Genomic DNA, 22,793 nt, shown 5'->3' with positions numbered 1-22,793 from the left:
TCTATCCCCTCAACTACCTCCACTTAAAAAAATCTTCTCAATCCGTCGCTCCATTTTGCCGTGAAAGACGGACAAACAAACAGACACACACACACTTTCCCATTTGTACTATTAAAGTGTAAAGTACTAGTTTTTGCCCGCGGCTTCGCTCGCGTTAGAAAGAGACAAAAAGTAGCCTATGTCACTCTCCATCCCTTCAACTGTCTCCACTTAAAAAATCACGCCAAGTCGTCGCTCCGTTTTGCCGTGAAAGACGGACAAACAAACAGACACACACTTTGTAATACGTTACAGTGGCGACGCGTGAAAATTTTTGTTGGTAAGGCCGGAGGGGTTTTTGGGATCTGTTTTGTATGGACTTCTACAGATACTGCAGAATTTTAGGGAACCCGTTGGGAATCGAGTTGTATCGACGCTACGCCACTGGTACGTTAACCGTTCTGTGTGTCTGTGTCTTATCACCTAACATACGAGTACATGCATTAATCACGGAATATATAATAATAGTACAAGCATAATAGACGACGAGAGAAGCGCTGGTAGTCTAGTGGTAAGAGCGTGCGACTTTCGATCCGGAGGTCGCGGGTTCGAACCCCGGATCGTACCAATGAGTTTTTCGGAACATATGTGCGAAATGTCATTTGATAATTAGCCACTCGCTTTTCGGTGAAGGAAAACATCGTGAGGAAACCGGACTAATTCCAATAAGGCCTAGTTACCCTTCGGGTTGGAAGGTCATGGCAGTCGCTTTCGTAAAACTAGTGTCTACGCCAAATCTTGGGATTAGTTGTCAGAGCCGACCCCAGGCTCCCATGAGCCGTGGCAAATGCCGGGATAACGCAAGGAGGATGATGAGTACAAGAATAATAAACAAATCAGGCTATCGAAAAAGAATAATGAATATCCTTTCTATTAAATAAGTATTTCGCGTACTCGCACTCTGTTAGTAACCAGAAAAGTAAAACCGGCTTATTTGTTCAGGTGCTAATATTCTCGCACAATTTCAAGGCAAATTAAATTCTCGATGACGAACGCTTCCTTTTTTTTATTCTTCTTGGCGCGTTTCTAATTTCCGACACCGGAAAAGTGTCAATGAAATGGAGTTATGTACTAGATTTATGTAATCCAACATTCTAAGAACGCAACGAATTTTGTGCGATTGTTGTTAGGCACAGGCAGTTGCTGTCGTGACCATGTACTTGTGTGAACGTTTACTTGTTTTTATGGTTGCGCGGACTGTTTGAAAGGGCTTTTTTAATGTCTCTATTGTAGTAGTGTACCTGGTACCTTACTGTCATCATCAATCGTATCATAAATTAAATATAACAAGATCATACCATCCCATAGATTAAAATGCGACCGCCTAAGACCGCGCTTACACTCCACCACACATAGATGGCGCCACAAAAAAATGCCTTGTTGCCACCGATTATTTGTAGATTAGCATTAAGTGTCAATTCCGAGCCGTAAATCTATGTCAAAAGTGACACTTAACGCTATCTACAAGTATAATCGAAAGCTACAAGACATTTTTTTTATGGCGCCATCTACGTGTGGTGGAGTGGAGTGTAAGGCAGCGTTCCCACTTATGCGTCGCGTGTCTCGGGGCGCGCAAGGGGCGTCCGCGCCACGCCGCTTAAGTGTAATTCAAAAAACGTCTCCTCAGTACATTTTGTATAGGAAAGACGTAAGACGCGCCCCAGGTGGCGTGGCGGCGGCGGGGCGCGCGCCGCGCCGCTTGGCGGCGCGCCTTACGTCCTTCCTATACAAAATGTACTGAGGAGACGTGTTTTGAATTACACTTAAGCGGCGTGGCGCGGACGCCCCTTGCGCGCCCCGAGACACGCGACGCATAAGTGGGAACGCTGCCTAAGCGCGGTCTTAGGCGGTCGCATTTTAATGTATGGGATGGTATGATCTTGTTATATTTAATTTATGATCGTATTAATATTTCCAGCAATTTCGGTGCAGCATGTGGTATTAGAAATCAAGGAATTCATACATGTGTTCTAGATAGATGATCAATCAAGGCTCGTTTTACTGTTATTAATCCTAATTAACTACTCCCGCTGGCCTCATAGTTAATTGGCGCGTATTGAAGAAACGCAGCAATGGTATGTGTGTTGCTGGCAATTGTGTTGTCCGTGTAACAGCGTTAGACATGTTGGTCGTAAAGGCATATGAATGTGTCAAATTTGCGACCTGTATTGTTGTTGTTGCACACATGATACGTATAAACATATTATGAGATCATTATTTTAGTCCAAAGTTGATAGACTGACGTGTGATGCAGGTCAAACTTAATGTGTTTAGAATGAAGATCACTGTACCGTTACCATGGGCTTTCGCCCAAGTGAGAGCTGTATTACTTTTACTTTACTCAGAAAGTAAGTGAGTTTACGTTTGTTTACAATATATTGTGACTAACTTCACGCCAAAGAAGCTGCTTCTATCCCTTTCTAAGTTTATCAATAAACGGAGAAAGAACTATAGGCGAATGCTACGCCTCTGGTGTTTACGCGATGGAACTAAAATCATAAGTAAATGTAATTTACCTATCGAAATCTGTCAATATAGGGTCTACTGCAAATTTCGAAACATACGCACTGAGGGATTCTTCCTCTTTCACTTTATACTGATAAGAGTAAAAGAGACGCATGTCCACATGTCGATAACTTCGGTATTCGGTAGTAGGCCTCAAACCATAGGCCAAGTCATTCTGACGTGGCATTTCTGTCAAGTTATACAAAAATCACACGGAATTTTCACAATTATATTTGCAGTTTTAAATAAAATTATGACTAACATATTGCATTAATTTATAATATTACGTGAAATTCAAGATTAGCTAAAATTAAATAAAAAGATAAACCAGTGAACAAATCAAATAAGGTAATGAGTTATTTTTGGCCATCATATTGTACTATTTACAATTGAGATTATTATAATGCTCAAAGCAGTTTTTGGTTTCAGAAAGATGACGGAAGCTATGATTGAAATCAATATTTCCGAACAAACCCGTATGGTATTCAGTCAACATGGAAGATGGTTCAATTGATATTAATACTGTGGCACTCTGGCAGTTACGCTACTCAAAACCTTAGGGCAGCAGAGGGGAGCAGTACCAATTTATAGGTGTTTTTGTTCCACGAATAATAAAATTTTCATTTGGATCCGTAGGTTTCTATGCAGACGTTTGTCTGCGTTTTTTTCGATTACTCATATTACTATTGTTTTTAAAAAAGAAATGCTTGCAGTGGTTATACAAATGTTACACAGCGACGTAGGTAGTAGGTACGAGTAGGTATGTATTCTATATACACTGCAGAGGAAACTACATATTGTACAACAGAACTCACATAGCTCCGTATCTCGGCACTATTGTCGGTGGGTAAAAAGTACTTTCTCGCATTATCGCTTACAATTACCGATTGCCGACCGATTACCCCTATCCCTATCCCTAACCCTACCCCTATCCCTATTAGGGTTTGCTCCCGGGAAATACCGGTACCGAAAGTACCGGGAATTCCCGGGATTTTCAGCCAAGCAAAGAACCGGGAAATGAACTTGAAGGCTGTAGGCATAAACCATATAATTTATGAATTTATTATGCTCACTATTGGCGCTTTGTAAATAATTTGTAATTGTTCAAAAATATTTCTTTTCATTCATAAAACATTGTATTGCGTAGTTACTAAATAGTCATAAGTTTAGCATTTCAATATGTGCAATATTACTTTTATGATTAACAAAGTAATTGTTATTCCTGTAATTGTTTCTTCTGCTGTATGTTGTATTAAATATTGTATGTTTGCGCTGATGGCCAAGTTGCCAATGCTCCCAATAAATTAAAAAAAAAATAGCTTTGTCAATTTTGATACAAGGACTTAGCTGAAATGTCAATCGTTGACGCTAAACCATGGACTTTAAATCTATGCGCTAAACGCCGATCGAAATTCAGTTCAATACGGAAAAGTGATAGAGATAGCTAAGCTACGATAACGATGTTATCATAACCGTTTGTGCATTTGGCTACGTGCCCTGCCAAAAAATTAGATACAATTTTTACTTGTTTCAAAATGCTTTTTCTACTCACTTTTGTATCAAATTATAATCTTCATATACACCCCATAATGGCCTAATCGCCTTCAAAAGTTATATACCTTACCTTAGACTTTGTCGTTACCTATGTCGATGTCGTTGTAATAATTGATGTTTGATATGTAGGTACGTAAACGCTGAATTTTAGGTTTTTAGTTTTCGTTTCACGTCAATTTATTAAATACTTAGCCTGTTACTCAAGAATATTACAAAATAAACAAAGTCACAGAATGAGATACTTTATTTCAGTAATAGGATATTTTTTTTGAAGTTTTTTCCTTTAGTTCACTTCTAATATATACCCACGAGATATGGTGTTATGGTGACTATAGGTACAAGTATTGTGCATTGAGGAACTAACATGCCCATGAATTGGTACTGCCTGCTGCTGTAGGTAATCAGTTGATTCTTAACTGCCTCATTCATTATCAATTTGAACAATCTTCTACGTTGGGTTTGCTGAATACCATACGGCTGGCATGGAAATATTGTTTTCAATAATATCTTCTTTTTCTGAAAGCAACCAATATAATCATCTCAACTGTAGCTAAACAGTACAAAATGATGAATAATAAACCTAACTCATTACCTTTGTAAAAGTATCAAGCACTGGTTTCATCACTGGTTTATCTTTTTATCGAACTACTGACTAACTGCTACATTTAAGCTGTTCCTTCATTTCACGTAATATTATACATTAATACATATTAGTCATAATTGCATTTAAAATTGCAAATATAATCGTGAAAATGTTGTGGGATTGTTATATAATTTGACAGTAATGACACATCAGTGAATTGGTGGTTTACTTTTACGTTAGTGACTGTCATGATTACTCACGTAAAGTATTGAGTTTTCACTAGAGACTGTCAAATAGTTCTGGTTCTATTGACTTCATACAATCAGAAAGAGAGCGCCTTAGCTGTAAAGTTAGGAACGTATTAAAAACTCGGAGTAAACACGTTAATAACTTATGGTACCGATGAAAATTTTAGTACGTGAGCGTTTCCGCTTGGAGCGCTGTTCAGTTTTTCCATACATTTTCCGTAACTCTCACTGAAAACGTAAGGTATTTTTTAACTCAAAAAAGTCATGGTAAGGCTACAGGGATAGGTACGCTGCGCTGTTAATATATTAGGTTTCCTCATTATACACTTTGTAGATAAATTTTCATTCTTTAAATGTACTATTACCACCTAGCATCATAATTTGAATATACTCGAAGTTTTCCTCTTCTTCAGTCGTTTCCCCAATGCTGAGGATCTTGACATCATGTGTCATTCTGTTGAAGACTAGGTCCCTTCATAGGCATCATATTGCGCATGGCCTCGTGCAGTTTTAATAGCAATTACTCGTTGTTATGTCTAATTAAATTTAAAAGACAAGGACCTTCGCTCAGTTTACCTGCATTAGGTGTAAGCGAAATAAAATCTGTGACTCTGTGTCTATATCAAATCGTAAAATTACAAACGTTCCAGTTCCACACATTAAAAAAAAACAATCGTGTCTTTACGCTTTAAGGTTTGATTCCGCTTAAAACACTTTCATTGCCAAACCACATTATCAACTGACGATTGCTCTGAATAAACCTCTACCTAATTATTCTATATAGACACACGGCCATTTCAAAATAAACCGTATTTTAAGTGTTTTTTGCACTCGCGTATAAATCGCTGAAACTTTAACCAAATTAGTTTAATTTAAATTGCTAACATGATTCATAATTATTTTGATTGCCAACCTAGTTCAGTCATTAAATATATGACTAGGCATTTCATACAAGCTGCGTGTTTTAAATTAATTGTTTCAATTATGATTTCACGCTTGCCGTTATTAAAACCATTGTAGAGTAAGGAACTACAAGTCGGAAATCAATGAAATATTGTATGTAGTCGCAAAATTGAAAGAGGAGGGCTGTAGCATATATTTTAGGGGTAAAATACACAGAAGGGACGCAAGTCGTAAGTCGCGGAACGGACTCCCGCGCCGCGCCGCCCTAGTGTAATATAAAAAACTTCTCCTCTACATTTTGTATAGGATAGGAAAGACGCACCTCAAACGACGCGGCGCCGCGCCCGCGCTTGCTTGAGTGTTTGCGTCTCACGTCTTCCTTTCGTCTTTTTTTTAAACTATTAGCCATTTAGGTACGTGCGCGCCCCGGGCGTCCGTTCCGCGTCTTTTATACGACTTGCGTCCCTTCTGTGTATTTTACCCCTAAGCCACGAATGCCACGATATAGTTTATGTGGTGACTGAAAAGAGATTGTCTCCTCGTTACTACATAATGTACGTAGTCATACAATGGCATCTACTTCTGCTGTCGACTATCGAATTATACATTTTTTGTACATACTAAGAAATCGCATGGATTTATGAGTCTCAATAATCTTTGTCCATTGCTCAAACGAAGCCACTTTTTGCTACAATATGCAATGTAATATCGTAAGTTGTGTGTTATAACGAGGTATCGGCCGATCTAAACTTGCATATGCATAGTCAGTATGTTAATTTTGTATCGCGGTAACAATCACTCCCTTGTGAAACCTGCATACGATATGGGAATATGCTCGTTGTGTATTCTATTGCATAGCAACAGCGAGTCCATCGATTATTGTGTGTAATATTTTTAGGTAGGATATAATTTATCTTTAAACATCTGCTCCATACATAGAAACTTACGACTAAGGTCTTTTGGTATCCAATGTTTCCATTTTGCTATTTTTTGGCCGGCTGATCGATTCGGCTAAAAATGACTGAACCTTTCGGCTTACGGCAATTTACAAAATTGCTCTTTACGTTCGTGTTCAAATAATGATAGAATAATCATATTAGATTCTAATTAGAAGTACAGTAACAGCCACTAAGGTTTAAATGCTAGAATGTTTCTCTCTTCATATTATGTCAAAAAAAGTTGTATTTCCTTTTCCATAAAATGATTAAGGGATGGCACTGAAGCTTTAGTAGTTTCATGTGTTCTGCCTACCCCTTTATGGGATACAGGCGTGATTGTATGTGTGTTGTATGTTTGTATGATTAAGGGCCAGTTGCATCAATCATAGTTCACACATCACATTAACGTCACGTAGCAGAGGTCTATCAAATATCCCATACAATACCATTTTGCGAACGTTTTAACGATGACGGAGTGTTTCGTGCAACCAACGCTATATGGATGTAATTACATAATATTTTCCTTAATAAAGCAATATAAAGTTGTACTATGCTAAATTGACGGCGATTTTGATAGCCCACACCCTGCCTTTTGCCGAGTTTGCCTGTTACTTAAAACGTCAAGCTTCTGTCAAATTATGATGTTTATTTTAGCACTTGGACTGACTAAGCACTAGTAGATGGAAGTGTATATGTATTATTATACAAGTACCTACATATTTACAGGCAGTAAAGCTAACAGGTAGCTGCTAAGTAGTTAGCATTCAGTGGGCGTGTGAACGACCGAAGGGTCACGGAGAGCGCCTTTGGGATGATATAACTCGGCCTACTTGCTAACCTGGCCTAGGTCTAGTATGTTGATTGTTGAGTTGTTGACATTTAAATTGATGGACTAGTTTTTTTTTACGAGACTGTGCTTGTAAACATCGTAATTTTTATGTGTCGAACATTTCTCATTAAAAGGATAGTAACTTGACACTTTATTGTAAGTACAAAAGAGATATACGAGTATAAAACAGGAAATTAGGGATTTCTTCCAACTGCATTGGAATTATTTTTGATGATATAACTCGGCCTACTTGCTAACCTATGTTGAATATGACTAGGTATAGTGTGTTGACACTTACATTGATGGACTAGATTCTGTCTGTTGCGCTTGAAAAAAAATTTTGCTTGATAAATACATATGTGAATCGAGAATTTTAAGACGAGGACTGAATGGTTCTTAGATGATATAACTTGCTAACCTAGCCTAGGTTTACATGCAGAGTTGCCGACACCTAAATTGGTGAACTGTTTTGCGCTTATAAAAATACTAGTAGTAGTAGTATTAAACATTTTATTGTACAGAACAAACAAATTACATGTACAGATTGTACAGTGAAGTGAATAATTATAACGGTTATGTACAAAGGCGAGCTTATCGTTTGTGCGTTATGAGAATGGAGCATTTCTGAAGAACGACTATCTTTCGAGTTTAGAGTCGTTTTCGTTTGATTTTCATTAATCATTAATAGACGCGGCACTCGTAATATTTACACTAAAACTAACTATAAATCGAGGAGACTGGAGAAGTTCTTCAAACCTACCTACTTTTTTTTTTAGTGTGTAAACTGTGTAAGTAACTTTTGAATTGAAATATTTATAATTTAAGTTAGTTTTAGTTTATTATTTACTATGTTTTAGGTACTTAAAGTTGTCAGTATCAAATCAATATTCAATCATTTGTATAAATAACCTACCAAATTTAATCAAAAACTGAAAATTGTCAAGATATCGTCCCAGAGACATCGAGCGAGTTTTAGTCTCAAGAACCTTGGGACCGACCACATCAGAGCGTCGCGTCTCGGGGCGCGCAACGGACGTCTGCGCCACGCCGCCTCAGTGTAATTCAAAAAACGTCTCCTCAGTACATTTTGTATAGGAAGGACGTAAGACGCGCCGCCAAGCGGCGCGGCGCGCGCCACGCCGCCGCGCCGCCACGCCACCTGGGGCGCGTCTTACGTCCTTCCTATACAAAATGTACTGAGGAGACGTTTTTAGGGTTCCGTAGTCAACTAGGAACCCTTATAGTTTCGCCATGTCTGTCTGTCCATCCGTCCGTCCGTCCGTCCGTCCGTCCGTCCGTCCGTCCGTCCGCGGATAATCTCAGTAACCGTTAGCACTAGAAAGCTGAAATTTGGTACCAATATGTATATCAATCACGCCGACAAAGTGCAAAAATAAAAAATGGGAAAAAATGTTTTATTAGGGTACCCCCCATACATGTAAAGTTGGGGCAGATTTTTTTTTTCATTCAAACCCCAACGTGTGATATATTGTTGGATAGGTATTTAAAAATGAATAAGGGTTTACTAAGATTGTTTTTTGATAATATTAATATTTTCGGAAATAATCGCTCCTAAAGGAAAAAAAGTGCGCCCCCCCCTCTAACTTTTGAACCATATGTTCAAAAAATATGAAAAAAATCACAAAAGTAGAACTTTATAAAGACTTTCTAGGAAAATTGTTTTGAACTTGATAGGTTCAGTAGTTTTTGAGAAAAATACGGAAAACTACGGAACCCTACACTGAGCGTGGCCCGACACGCTCTTGGCCGGTTTTTGAATTACATTCAGGTGGCGTGGCGCGGACGTCCGTTGCGCGCCCCGAGACACGCAACGCTTAAGTGGGAACGCTGGCTAACATGCACCTTTGCCAACTTTAGGTACTTATTTCTTTAGTATCTTACTTGTAGCAGAATTATCTGATAAAGGCGATGAGATTCATTGTGCGCTTCCTTCACGTTTCTCGACGTTAGATGAACGTGTGGGTCACAAGGTCCGCCATTTTCTCAGGTGGTTCCGGTACTTGAGAGTGAGATTCTTTTTGCAGTAAATTATGATATAATGGTAAAAAAGAGTAGACAAATCTTTGAATTCGACTGTGCAAGCCAAAATCGTTGTGAATTTCTACGGAACCAAAAATACAAGTTTCTTATTTAAAAATAATTATATGTAGCTAATTAGAAAAACTTGGAGTTCCGTAGAATGTTTAAAAATATCTGTAACGAGAGATAAAGTAGGAAATTCAGGCCACCGTCTTTAAAATACAGTCAAAGAACTAATTACGTGGGCAGCTCCCAAACGTTCTTTCATTAAGGCCAATACAGTTTAGATATTACGAGTCGTGCCGCGTGCGGCTTCTGGGCCGCTTTTTTATTTTGGTTCCAATTTTGTTTTCCACTGAGTTAGAAATCTCATATATAATAAAATATCTTGTAATCTAGAGCGGAACTCATCAGTGACAAAAAGTATGAAACTTCTGAATCTCGAGGCTAATTCATAATTAATGGCTGCCCTTACATCAGGACATTTAGGAGAAAAAATTAAAACAACGAAGTTATCTATTCATCCCTTGTAATAATAATTGAGCCTATATACGCCCCACTGCTGGGCAATTGGGCATATGCTTCCTCTCACGCATGAGAGGGCTCGAGCTGTAGTCCCCACGCTAGCCCAATGGGAAATGCGGATTGGGAACTTCACATAGTACTTTTGAATATCTTTACAGGTGTATGGCTTTCCTCACGATGTTTTTCTTAACCGTCATTTACGTTATTATTAAGAAACTCGACCAGATAGAACATAGAACAGTGTGTCCAATTTGCACATACCGCGGCAATAGGTAATCAATACGCCATTAGTTCCGCTCGTTCTAATTCGTTGCAATTCTCACTGTAATGGGTTTGCCGACCTCAGGCACAAGGTTAGCCCCATAAGGATACTTCCGAGACTTATACTTTACTTTATAGGTATATCTAGTAATGTAGAAATTGCAGAACATTCCCAAAAAGCGGAAACATTCTTGAGAATGTTCGCAGAACATTCCCGCAACATGCAATTTATTATTTAAACAAGAGAATATACTTGAAATAATGTTTAAATGGGCATAATATAAAACTATATGTTATTATAGGTATAATATTGTCTATTACAGTTAGCTATTTTGTTGATAAGTGATAAGTTACCTAAATTCTCACTATAAGTTGCTTAAATTCTCACTATACTTCAGGGAACATTTCGACTTTCAGAGTTTTAGTCCTGACTTTTTTAAATTAGGTACCGAACTATTATTTCTTGATGCCTGTTTTTGGTCATGCCAATATATGTATATAAAAGAAAAAAACAAAAACAACAAAATAAAAACAAAAAGATCGCTGTCAGGATCGAACCTGAGAACGTCGGCATACGAAGCCAGCGCACTACCACGGGACTACGTCTTGACTTGCTGAGTTCGACGAAATTATGGTATAAACTACGAATTTACTAAGTATTCTGATAAATTCTCGTTCTCGAGAACATTCTCAGAAGTTACCGAAAATTCTCATTAGGAATGTTCTGCAACTTTGGAAACTTCTCGACCGTGCATTGCTAGGTATATCTGTCTAGTCCGAGCGTATTATCATCGTAGTATCTACTATCTACACTTTTATTCTCCCTTTGGGTTGACTTAGTTCTATTTCTTATAATTCCTTTTCAAGGGAACTCTATGTACTATCTATAACTGTCTTAACTATAACGTATCTATAACTTTTACTCACTTAATGGGTTTTCCGACCTCAGGGCACAAAATTAACTCCATAAGGGACCGGCCACATCAGAGCGTCGCGTGTCTCGGGGCGCGCAACGGACGTCTGCGCCACGCCGCTTCAGTGTAATTCAAAAAACGTTTCCTCAGTACATTTTGTATAGGAAGGACGTAAGACGCGCCGCCAAGCGGCGTGGCGCGCGCCACGCCGCCGCCACGCCACCTGGGGCGCGTCTTACGTCCTTCCTATACAAAATGTACTGAGGAGACGTTTTTTGAATTACATTCAGGTGGCGTGGCGCGGACGTCCGTTGCGCGCCCCGAGACACGCAACGCTTAAGTGGGAACGCTGGCCAAGGTAATGAATAATGATACAAGACTCCTTCTGTCCTTTTATTTATCTGTCTATTTTATTCGCATTACATTCGTTTCGTTTCGTATCGTATCGTTTTTTTTTTACCCTCATCAACAAAATATAGTTTATCTATCAAAACAAAGGTGACAGACTCTGGCTCGCTAATAGAAAATCGGTATTCTGGTCTCACCGCACTGCTAGGTAACAACGACATATTTCACAGGTACAGTCGTGATGTCATGAACTAACTGCTTTCAGACGGCTAGCTGTTTTGACTAGCCTATAGCACTATTTAGTAACCAGTTTTGATTCATCACTAAACAACCTCGTCAAGCCTACCTACGTAAACATAAATAACAATAGTGTTTAACATACTTTATGTACAACGTAAGAATACTCATAGGTATGCGCAGGTTTCACGTCACTCAATATTACCTGAATAATGCGTCATTTTATGTATGAGTTGTATGACTCCTTTACGCGTACGAATAAAAAAGTTCATATTCGTGCGTGATTTTGTGAAGTTTGATTTTGAAAGTGTTAGAAATATCAGAACCGTGATGTTTTCATTTTTCTAACGACGTCATTTCTGCATTTTCTGCTGACAGTATTGACACCTGCACTACACATTTTTAGGTCGATCTTTTCTTTATATAGTTCCAAGAAGCAGCTCTAACTTCCACTAAAGGTGCTCACAGATATGTAAAGTTGTAAAAGATGTCCCCTTTTATCTTCGTCTATTTTGAAAAAGCCATCTTTGATGTTCGCTTGGGACGTGTTGAAAGACGTTTTCCCCGATGATCTCCATTTGTGTTACTGACAGGAATGAAGCGTATATTGACTTGCCCTATTTTTATAATCGAACACTAGGCCGATTCGGCGCGGCGGTCTCATACTCAAAGAACCGCGGACACTGAGTGGGGGGACCCTAAGGGTTGCGTGCGTGTAAAAAAATGGCGCTGGCGAAGTTTGTAAATGTGTTGAGTTGATTAGGGTTTCCACATTTTGATCATCCACATTCCTAAACGAAGTGTTTTGTTTGTTGCAGCAAAAGGACAGTGTCTCCGAGCACGATACTGAAGCGCGAGCAGAAATGGCTGCGCATGCTCAACAAGTGGGAGGCCTTCATGAGCAAGAACTACAAGAAAGTGCGGGAGAGGTGTAGAAAAGGTACAACCCACATTATCATGATATTATAGGGCTAGGGCTCTGTTATTACTCAATCCAAGAATTTATGTCTGATGAGAACCCATAATGCTCATTGATTATTTTTGCTTATAATTTTGACATGTGCAATTTTTCTATTATTGTTTTTTTTTCTCAATCCGTAATTTCCATTAATGTAAAAATAAATTTAAATTATTTGTTGACTGCTCAATTAATTCAATAATTCTAAAATTGTATTGTATTTAAAATTTCCCTTACTTTATCATTGTGGTATACTTTCAAATTATTTAGGTTTTAATAGCACTGTTTTTGCATGTTAGCTTTATATTGCATGCCTATCATATGGTAGAACATAAGGACCTTCTTAAATGTAACACCACACTGACTATAACAAAACTATGTTCTTGCAAAAAATAGATTTCTATTTCTATCTCTTATATGTTATTATCATCTTCTTCCTCGTTTCCTCAATGCTGAGGATCGCGACCTCAAGTAACAAGCCATATGGCCAGCACGGTATAGGCTGTAGGGATTGCAGTACCGGTACTGTTTTAAAGAACCGGGATTTTCGGTACCGAAGCAATATGGAACCGGGATTTCCCGGGATTTTCGGTACTTTCGGGACTGGTCTAATTATTTTGCTTTTTCAAATAAAAAATCATTTTTTTGGGACTACGTTTTTTATTATTATATTATATACTATAACCGAGCCGCCTCGGCTTCGCTCGGCGTATTATTTTATCTGTCTTTTTTTATTATTTATTATAAATTGGAATTCGAGAGAGAAAGCAAATAATCGTGAGAATTCCGCCTAAAACCCGACCATCTGGCAACCATAGGCACCAATGGTTACTGTTGCAATACATTGCTCCGATGAAGCGATATGCCGTTAGCGTTACTGGGAGATGTTTAATCGCTTAGTAAAAGAAATAGGAGAAATATTTACTACTAAAGAAATATAATAACTGATTATAGACCGGCAGTAAACCTCACAAAATTCCCCAAACACATCATTTGAAACAAAGGATGTAAACTAAAGGAAACAAAACATTTGAGATAGTCCACTATTTTTTGCTAGTCAGAGGGAACGTTCTCGGGAAAGTTGGTAATTTTCTGGAAACTTCTTTGGAATACCGCAATACCACATTATATATAAACGTTTTTTTAAAAGTTTACATGTTTATAACAGTTATCCTTAAAAGTTAGATATAAGCCATCGCCGACATATATGTATATGTATAAGAGGTACAATTCCACCATACATTATTTTGTTATATGTCGATCGGTATGGGCAGAGTTGTCGATTGAAGCTTTTAAGCAACGTGATTTAAGTCAATTTTACCGACTTGATTAGCACATATCGTCATGTTTTAATCAATTTATAATAACAAGACCTTAAACCTTCCTCAAGAATCACTTCATACATAGGTGAATAACGTATGAAAATCCGTTTAGTAGTTTTTGAGTCTATCGCAAATTAGCGAACACAGACAAACGCGTCAAATCAGAAATAAGATTGAGGGAGAAAAAATAAATACACAAATTAATATAACAAACCTTCACCATAAATACAAAACTCCACTACCGACTAGCGGGACTAGCTAGGGATCACGGTGGCTACGGCGGCCAGTCTGCCTCTACCACCCGCTATGAAATAGTGATTAGACACATGCTAATGTACCCACGCCTATTTTTTAACTGTATAAATAATATAAACAGAAATAAATAAATGTTGTAGCAAAAAAGTCACTAAAAAGTATTTCCCGAAAGTACCGGGATTTTTCAAGTTGATTTCCCGGTTCTTTGCTTGGCCAAAAATCCCGGGAATTCCCGGTACTTTCGGTACAGGTATTTCCCGGGAGCAAACCCTAATAGGCTGCCGCCAGTCGACTTCTTCACACAGTTTGACCATCTCTTACGTGGTCCACCCCAAATACCTACCAAATTTGATGTACCTTTTATTCCAATTTTATTTTATTATTTTTTGTTTTAGTCTCTTTTATATTTTTATGGGCTTTCCTATAAACTGTTGTACTAAGTGCTATATTTGTCTACCATTCTTCATCACATTTCACCTACTCAAAGGTTAGCTGGAAGAAATCCCTTAAAGGGATAAGTTCGCCTTTGTACTGTCTATCCTGTGTCATATTTGTGTTTTGTGTTTTGTACAATAAAGAGTTTATACATACATACATACATACGTTTGCCATTCATTCGCCCCAAGATGATACACTTCTCCATCTCATCTGGTTCACATTCACACATTATGATGTGTCCGAAACATCCAAGGGTTTATTTATTTATTTAAACTTTATTGCACAATTGAAAAAAAAAAGTACAAATGGCGGACTTAATGCCTTGAGGCATTCTCTACCAGTCAACCATAGGGCCAAACAGAAATTCGCGAATGTGGGTGCAGTGAGAAAAATAAATTTAGAAAGCATGACAACTATTGACAAGTATAGCAATATTATTTACATACAATCAATATAAATAATACATAAATAATACATTCATATCATTACACGTATATACTTATACACCAATATAAATACAAATATACATACAAATAATATATTATAAACATTATGCATATGGGCGAAGGAGAACTAATTAACTTGTGCCGCACTCAGCAGATGCTGGTGCAGCATGCGTTTGAAAATTAACTTACTTGGGGCCTGTCTTATAGTCAGGGGAAGTGCATTTCAGAGTCGAATAGCTTGAAGGGTTCGCTCCTGGCATACTTTATTATCATAATTTTAACGTAACGTCTAACTAGCACTATTAGCCTAAGAACGGTGCGATATTTTTGAAAATAATTCTACAACAGTAGTTTTTTTTCATATACAGCGTTTAATCGCAATTTAAAAAACCTATATTTTCGAATCCACCAATAGTTTGGAATGGAAGATATTAAAAAAAACTACGCCCAAAAAATAAGCGTTTTCTTTCAGCAAAATACCTCACAGTAATTTAATGGTAGACACATGTAAAAAAAAATCAGTTTTAAGGTTTACAACCCGAAGCCACCTAAATATATGACGGGAAATAAGACTTTTTTTAATGATATAGAATTTTTGAATTTTTTCTAACGTGCTCTAGAGCAAATATAACAACAGATATTTTTAAGCAGAAATGAATAGCACATAATATTTCAGATATTTAGCATATAAAAACCACCAATATATTTATATGGAAATAAAAAAATCTAAATATTTGACCGGGCAAATTAGGAACAGATAATAGTACGAGGTTGACTTTTACTGTCCCTATTTAACAATATTAACAGCATGATAATCCACCCAATAAGTTTGACCTTTATTTAATAATATATTTACATTTTTTGCGTGGTTTGGTTTGGACCTTAGTGTCTTACATTTAGGAATCCATATGGCAAACCATCACGCCAGTGGCGCTGGGCCGAGAGTAGGTGATGAGCCGTGTCGCATGCTTTTTATTCTGTTCTTCTATTACACATTAACGTAAATGAGGAGGTACACTGACATTTTACCCCGCCAGGCGGCGCCTATGCAAGAGTCTAGGCATGTCACTGTCATTCATATGTGAGAGAGAGAGAAAAAACATAATTATCAGCTTCTCGCTCTCACGTCTCACGGACTAATAGGGTGGCGCCATCTGTCGTATCCTTTGAGTGTTCCTCCTCATTACATGCCTATTTCTACATAAGTAATATTTTAGGTAGATTAAAAACAGACGTTTCCCACCGATAATAAAGTCCAAAGTAATTTAAAAAATTACATATTTATTTTAGGCATGCGATTTGACAGTCGTCGAAAAGAGTATATACTTGTCAGTACATACATCTATCTCACGTTTTTCTCTTCTACCATTTGACAGATCTCCGTCATCTTGTGAAATGTATTCTTCCATTCTTCAGAATCGTTGAAGCAACGCTTGTTACAAACACGCGAAAGCTATGCAAAGTCTAATTTCGACCCATATGTCACGGCCAGGTATAGCCCCGGCGATTATCGATAGACTTACAAGCCACAGGTCACGGGTTCAAATCTCAGTCGTCGCATACGTAGGCCGTAGATATTACAGCTTTTTTAATTCATTTTTTTTATGTTTTATTTATATTATAAGTTGATAAGTACAAGCTACTGCAATGACATTAAATACAAGGACGCACAATTCATAACAAAAATGTTTTAAAAAGCTGGGTCTAAATTACATTTATAACATTCTTGTTGATGCTAATAACGTTAACTTCTTATCTGCTTAGGAAAAAATCGTTCATGCCATAACATAACCAACTTAGTGTATAAAGACCTAAGTATCAAAATTGCAAATGGAACTGCGACACACTAAAAACTCTTTATCAAAATACCTTTTGTCATAATATGCTCAAATGACTTAAATGTCAAAATGAATTGCGAACGAATATTGAACGAATGGAGCCGCTACCAATATATAATAAGTATGTAGGTATATATTAGATATTTCCAATTTATTTCATAAATAGAAATACCTAAAAAAGGCCGCAATTTTACTTCTTCATTACATAAACTTTAAAAATACCCTACTGTATCTTTATCTTGGTCACTTGTACTACGTTTATTACAATAAATGTATGTAATGTATGTATGTGTAAATTTCCTGACATGTCATATCTTGTTGTCACAGAGAAAAATTTACAGGGCTTCCAAGAATCTCGAGCTGGAAGGATACAAATAAAAATATTTTCTATGAAAATAATTAAATTCGACAGCAGACAACCCAAAGGTTAATCGGATTTATTTATTATAGGCGAAGTCAGTTTTGAAAAATGTTTATGAAAGATGTTTTTATACAGTTTCCGACCATGTAAGTACCAAAGTGGTCCGGCGTCTCGAACTGGGTCAAAATCTGTGATTTCTATCGAAGGATGTTAAAAAATTCGTTTGGCCGATAACTTTTCCTCGGCTGCTGCAGCTAGAGTTAGCTCGCGAAATGAGTACTGAAAGTAGATTATGAAAGGCCTTCTTAAACACTTTCTAAAAATGTAAATATCAAAGTGGTCTCTCGTCTCGAAGTGGGTCAAAATTAGTAATTTTCATCGATTGGTATAAAATCTCACCCGCCGATTACTTTTCTTTGGCCGTTGAAGCTAGAGTTATCTCGCGAAGTCAGTTTTGAAAAATGTTTATGAAAGGTGTTTTTATACAGTTTCCGACCATGTAAATAACAAAGTGGTCCGGCGTCTCGAAGTGGGTCAAAATCTGTGATTTCTATCGAAGGATGTCAAAAAGTTCGTTTGGCCGATAACTTTTCCTCGGCTGCTGCAGCTAGAGTTAGCTCGCGAAGTGAGTACTGAAAGTAGATTATGAAAGGCCTTTTTAAACCCTTTCTAAAAACTTTTTAACAAAAAATAAAACCGCCTTCAAAAATAAGCGCGTTACAAAACACGGAGAAACTAAAAAGCCAAAAATAATAAACCTTTCAATTCAGATTTCTTATCGTATTGCAATAAGCTAAACATCCAAATTATAAACAAATCAATTATTTTTGTAGTCGGTACCAGACCTGTTCGTCGCCTTGCTATTGCCTGTTTGCCCCACCCAACCATACACAGGCTGGTACCGACTCCAAAAATAATTGATTTGTTTATAATTTGGATGTTTAGCTTATTGCAATACGATAAGAAATCTGAATTGAAAGGTTTATTATTTTTGGCTTTTTAGTTTCTCCGTGTTTTGTAACGCGCTTATTTTTGAAGGCGGTTTTATTTTTTGTTAAAAAGTTTATTTATTTGTTGATTTTTAGTGGTTCCTAGTGATATTATATGTATCAGTCCGAATACATGTACAGTAGTGAAAGAATTATCCTTTAACTCCTAACCATTGAGGAGTTGACCTTCCATCATCAGCTCAGTTGATTTTTAGTGGTTCCTAGTGATATTATATGTATCAGTTCGAATACATGTACAGTAGTGAAAGAATTATCCTTAAACTCCTAACCATTGAGGAGTTGACCTTCCATCATCAGCTCAGCCACATAAAATTATTACCATCAGACGTAAATACTGGTGTACCTTTGAAAAATAGACTAAAAACATTACATAAGCCTATAACATTTGAAGAGTTCCCTCGATTTCTCCAGGATCCCATCATCAGACCCTGACTTGGTGCCAATGGGACCATCTCGGGGTTATACCGGTTCGATCAAAAAAAAAATTTTGAAAATCGGTCCACGATTCTCGGAGATATCGAGTAACATACATACAAAAAAAAATAAAAAAAAAAAACATTCAGTCGAATTGAGAACCTCCTCCTTTTTTGAAGTATTTCGACTTATTTATTATATGTTTTAAATTAAATACCAGTGGCTCTGATCTGATAGTGGGATATTCTTTAAAATTTATTTTCAAAAGGAGATTTTAATGTTGGTAATAATGCCATTCAAATAATATTAGAAGTGTCTACGCGAGTGTCCGAATTTAATTATAGGATAGCACATATTGAAAGTACTGTAATATGGGTACAGACAGAAGCCTGCCTATTGAAATATAAAATACATAGCAAAAAGTATAGAAAGAACCTACTACTTTTCGACTTTTTATTTACACTATATACCGACCATACAACTGACTCTAATTAATCTTGGTTTTCAAAAGTGTAAAATGTAGACCAAAGTGCGTTTTCGCATTATCCGATCCGATATCGGATGTCGGACCGATATCCCATACATTACAGGCGGAATCTTGGATTCATCTATTGATATCCTTCCGACATCCGTTATTGGATCGGATAATGTGAAAACGGTCTAATAGCGACTCAATTAGTTTTTGTTCCTTGACGGTCATTAATTTGAACTAATAAAATTATTTATTTAAATCTATACAATTACAACGAGTATTATAATGTATTATACATTCATTTTGTAATGTAATCCAACGAAATAACCTATAGAAATATATTCTACCCTTTTTGCTTATTTTCAGATTACTATTTAGCCAATTTTTCATTGCGTCATACCATAGACTTTCAATAGGGACTGAGCTCACACTTTTTTTGCCATAATAAATTGAACTTTATCACCGGTGCAGAAAAACGTTCTTATTAGGATAGTAAAAGTGTATCCACATGAGAGGGTCAAAGTTGGGGCTGGTGTCCCTCTCGCACGTGTGACCAGTGTTAAAGAGATTACTATAGTAGTAGTATTTTTACCTGTATGATAACTAAGTTAATAAACTTCTTAAATGATTTTTGTATTATATCGATCGAGGCAAGGATATTAATACCTTGTAGCGAATTGGTAAGTCATTATTATGAAGCCATAAAACCAAAGATTTGCGCAACTAAAAAAAACCTTTAATTCGGTATTAGTAGATTTGGTAGTAACTTTGAATATTGACTGGTATCCCCAAATAATGACAGTGATGACGTCATTCAAATAATTTTGACAGTGGCAATAAGTGCGAGAGGGACACCAGCCCCAACTTTACCCTCTCATGTGGACACACTTTTTGGCCTAACAACTCAATCTAGCTTAATAATAATTATATAAATCTATGAGTCATACCGGACAACTGTCACTGTACATTTGTAATCCTTATTACAAGGGCATAACGTCTAGCGATGGTTAGCTAAGACAGAGTATTGCGGTTGCGGGGAGGAATGATGTTGAACCTTAGGTTACCTTCAATCAATACTAATACTGAAATACAGTTTTCGACCTTATTGCATTACATGTGTCTAATAACATTTTAAAATGGCTAGGGAATTAAATATCTTGACTGTACCTAAATTACTCACAGCATTAAATAAAATGTTATATACAACAAAAAAAAAACAATATTTTAAATAAAGGGGGTAAAAAGGCGGTAAAAGAAAAATAAAATAAAAATAAAAACCAAAAAAAGTTCATTTCGACTGCCGGGGATCGAACCCACGACATCAGAACCGTCCGTCATTTTACGTTACGCTAGTACAACCTGAGCTATTTAAGCGATAGTAGTGGCGACGAAATATATTATTATACCATGATGTAATGAAAATGCGGTTGAACACATGAGTCACTTTTGAAATAATGCAGGAAATTACATCGTCAATGGTGGAGAGTTTGTAGGTAAGAAGAATATGAAAATACTTATTTCAGTACGTACGTATGTGGTTTTAGCGCTTCTTGGCGAGCATTTAAAGGTGGATTAATTTTTATTCTTCTTTATTATGATCCTAACGAAAAGTCTGTTCCAATTTTTTTGCTTATGTAATTTTTGCCGTGAATGTTATTCCGAGCTAGTAAAATATTGAACATCCGTCTTGTTTTTGGGGTGGTTTCAGTTTTCATAGTGTTTCAACACATAATGTATATACAAAACAACCATAACTTCACTTGTCCTTTTATTGCTTGTGTCATAACTGATTTAATTAGTCCGCTTTTTGCTACTACGAAGTATCATTCACAAAAATAGGTGGTTTCTTAATGTGTTATAAAGGTCATAAATTAAAGTAGTCGAATTTAAAACAAAAGTCCTGATTCCATTTTCGCCTGATTTTTAGTGAATTAAAATAATATTTTTTTTATTCTATTATGCGTTTTTTGTCACAAATTTTGGTGGCTTAACTAAAAAAACTATTTCAAATTACCAAACTTAATTTTTGGTGACATAAAAAGTACTGTTATAGAATTAAGTTATTTTCCCAGTAGTAGCAAGACCGGATGGTTCCTAGGCTATATCTACATCATACCGTTCGAAATTTCATCTGAATCGGTTCAGCGGGCGATTATGAATCGTTATTTTTAATGTTAGATTAGAACATTATTTTTACGTTTGCCGTGAACGTGAAGCTGTCCGGATACGGATACAGCGATTGAAATAAATTCCTTAGCAAAATTGCCGTTCAACGCATAGGTATGTTCTATATCTGAGGTTAGAGACCTGTGTGTTACAAGAACATGCAACTATTAGGTACCTATAGTCCGTTTTTTAAGATTAGACTGCAGCGGTTCTCAAACTTCTTTTCCCATATAACCCTTTTGGAAACCAAAATATCTGACGGAACCCTTAAATAAATAAAAAAAAAATAGTTTACAGCAATCTTTATTTTTAATAAGTCTTAATCATAATAGTAAAATCGAATCACTAGATTCTAATGTGAGGTATGGAACTGTTTTTATTTTTACAATTGGTGAATCTTTGGTTTTATGGAATAGAGTTGAAGTCGCATTGATATGGTTGACTGACGTCAACCAAAATTCACACGGAACCCCCAGAGGGGTTTTGCGGAGCCCTAGGGCTCCGCGGAGCACACTTTGAGTATGGCTTGGTATTTATCAAAGCTGGTATTAGTCGCGAGTGTTCTTAGCCATGTTTAATGGAAATCGGTCTACTATGTCGGGAGTTTTTCAAAAATTAAATGTTATTTATTATAATTCAGGTATACCAGCATCAGTGCGCCCCAGAGCGTGGCTTTACCTCTGTGGAGGAGAGCTCCTCATGAAGAAACACCCGACAGAGTACGAGGACTTACTCGCAGCCCCCGGCGACCCTAAATGTATGGACGACATCAGGAAAGACCTTCACAGGCAGTTCCCCTACCATGAGATGTTCATCAGGGAAGAAGGACCTGGGTAAGAATTATTAATACTCTACTAGGTATACCAACAGTCTTAAGGAGTGACCGATAAAGAAGTATCCTACAATACGAGGACCTTCTACCTTCTAGCAGCCCCCGGTGACTCGAAATGTATGGACGACATCAGGAAAGACCTTCACAGGCAGTTCCCCTACCATGAGATGTTCATCAGGGAAGAAGGACCTGGGCAAGTGACTAACTCCTACATATATTACCAGCAGTACCAGAGCGTGGCTCTTTCAACCATCTCCAAAAGACCAGGACCTGCCATCAGACTCCCGTGACCGTAAATGTATGTACGACATCAGCAAAGACCTGCACAGGGCCTACAACGAGATGTTCATCAGGTAA

The 22,793-nt window shown here is 37.1% G+C and overlaps 1 protein-coding gene across 1 annotated transcript in view; it reads left to right on the top strand.

Moving 5' to 3' along the window:
* LOC125236600 (TBC1 domain family member whacked) overlaps positions 1 to 22,793 on the top strand; it is a 35,218-nt gene that overhangs the window by 5,846 nt on the left and 6,579 nt on the right. Inside the window, exons 2-3 of the mRNA XM_048143462.1 lie at positions 12,743 to 12,864; positions 22,245 to 22,437. Of these exons, the coding sequence (XP_047999419.1) occupies positions 12,743 to 12,864; positions 22,245 to 22,437 (315 nt within the window). The remainder of the gene's footprint in view (positions 1 to 12,742; positions 12,865 to 22,244; positions 22,438 to 22,793) is intronic.

This window comes from Leguminivora glycinivorella, chromosome 19 (genome assembly GCF_023078275.1).
Source record: "Leguminivora glycinivorella isolate SPB_JAAS2020 chromosome 19, LegGlyc_1.1, whole genome shotgun sequence".
NCBI classification, from domain to species: Eukaryota; Metazoa; Arthropoda; class Insecta; order Lepidoptera; family Tortricidae; genus Leguminivora; species Leguminivora glycinivorella.
Note: the sequence above shows the minus strand (reverse complement) of the source record. Positions and strands in the feature narration are given on the sequence as shown.